General features: G+C 37.9%; 1 protein-coding gene across 1 annotated transcript in view; it reads left to right on the top strand.

The window, feature by feature from the left end:
• LOC106957519 (gastrula zinc finger protein XlCGF8.2DB-like) overlaps nt 1–214 on the top strand; it is a gene marked incomplete at its 3' end in the record, with an annotated part of 3,562 nt that extends 3,348 nt beyond the window's left edge. The window contains exon 2 of the mRNA XM_015048902.1: nt 54–214. Coding sequence (XP_014904388.1) covers nt 54–214 — 161 coding nt within the window. The remainder of the gene's footprint in view (nt 1–53) is intronic.
• Nucleotides 215–457: the final 243 nt, after the last annotated feature.

Here is a 457-nt window from a genome sequence, read left to right as displayed (position 1 = left end):
CATGATAATTCACAAAGCAGAGAAGCCTTTCTTGTGTATAACCTGTGGGAAAGGTTTCAATCAAAGGAGTCATTTGACAAGCCACATGAGAACTCATACAGGTGAGAAACCTTTCTCATGTGAAACCTGTGGAAAAGGTTTTATTGAAAAAACTAATCTGCTTAAGCACATGAGAACTCACACAGGTGAGAAACCTTTCTCATGTGAAGCTTGTGGAAAATGTTTCAGTCAAAAAAATGTTTTGAAAGGCCATGTGAGAACTCACACAGGTGAGAAACCTTTCTCATGTGGAACCTGTGGAAAGTGTTTTAGGCACAAACATAGCTTGGATGTACATATGAGAATTCACACAGGAGACAAACCTTTTTTTTGTGGAACATGTGGAAAAGGTTTCAGCCATAAAAGTAGTTTGAATTACCATGTCAGAATTAACACAAAATAGAAGCCTTTCCTCTGT

The sequence above is a fragment of the Poecilia latipinna genome, unplaced genomic scaffold, assembly GCF_001443285.1.
Source record: "Poecilia latipinna isolate Pla-1442-1.1 unplaced genomic scaffold, P_latipinna-1.0 Scaffold910, whole genome shotgun sequence".
In the NCBI taxonomy this organism is placed as follows: domain Eukaryota; kingdom Metazoa; phylum Chordata; class Actinopteri; order Cyprinodontiformes; family Poeciliidae; genus Poecilia; species Poecilia latipinna.
This window is presented reverse-complemented; position numbering and strand designations above follow the sequence as displayed.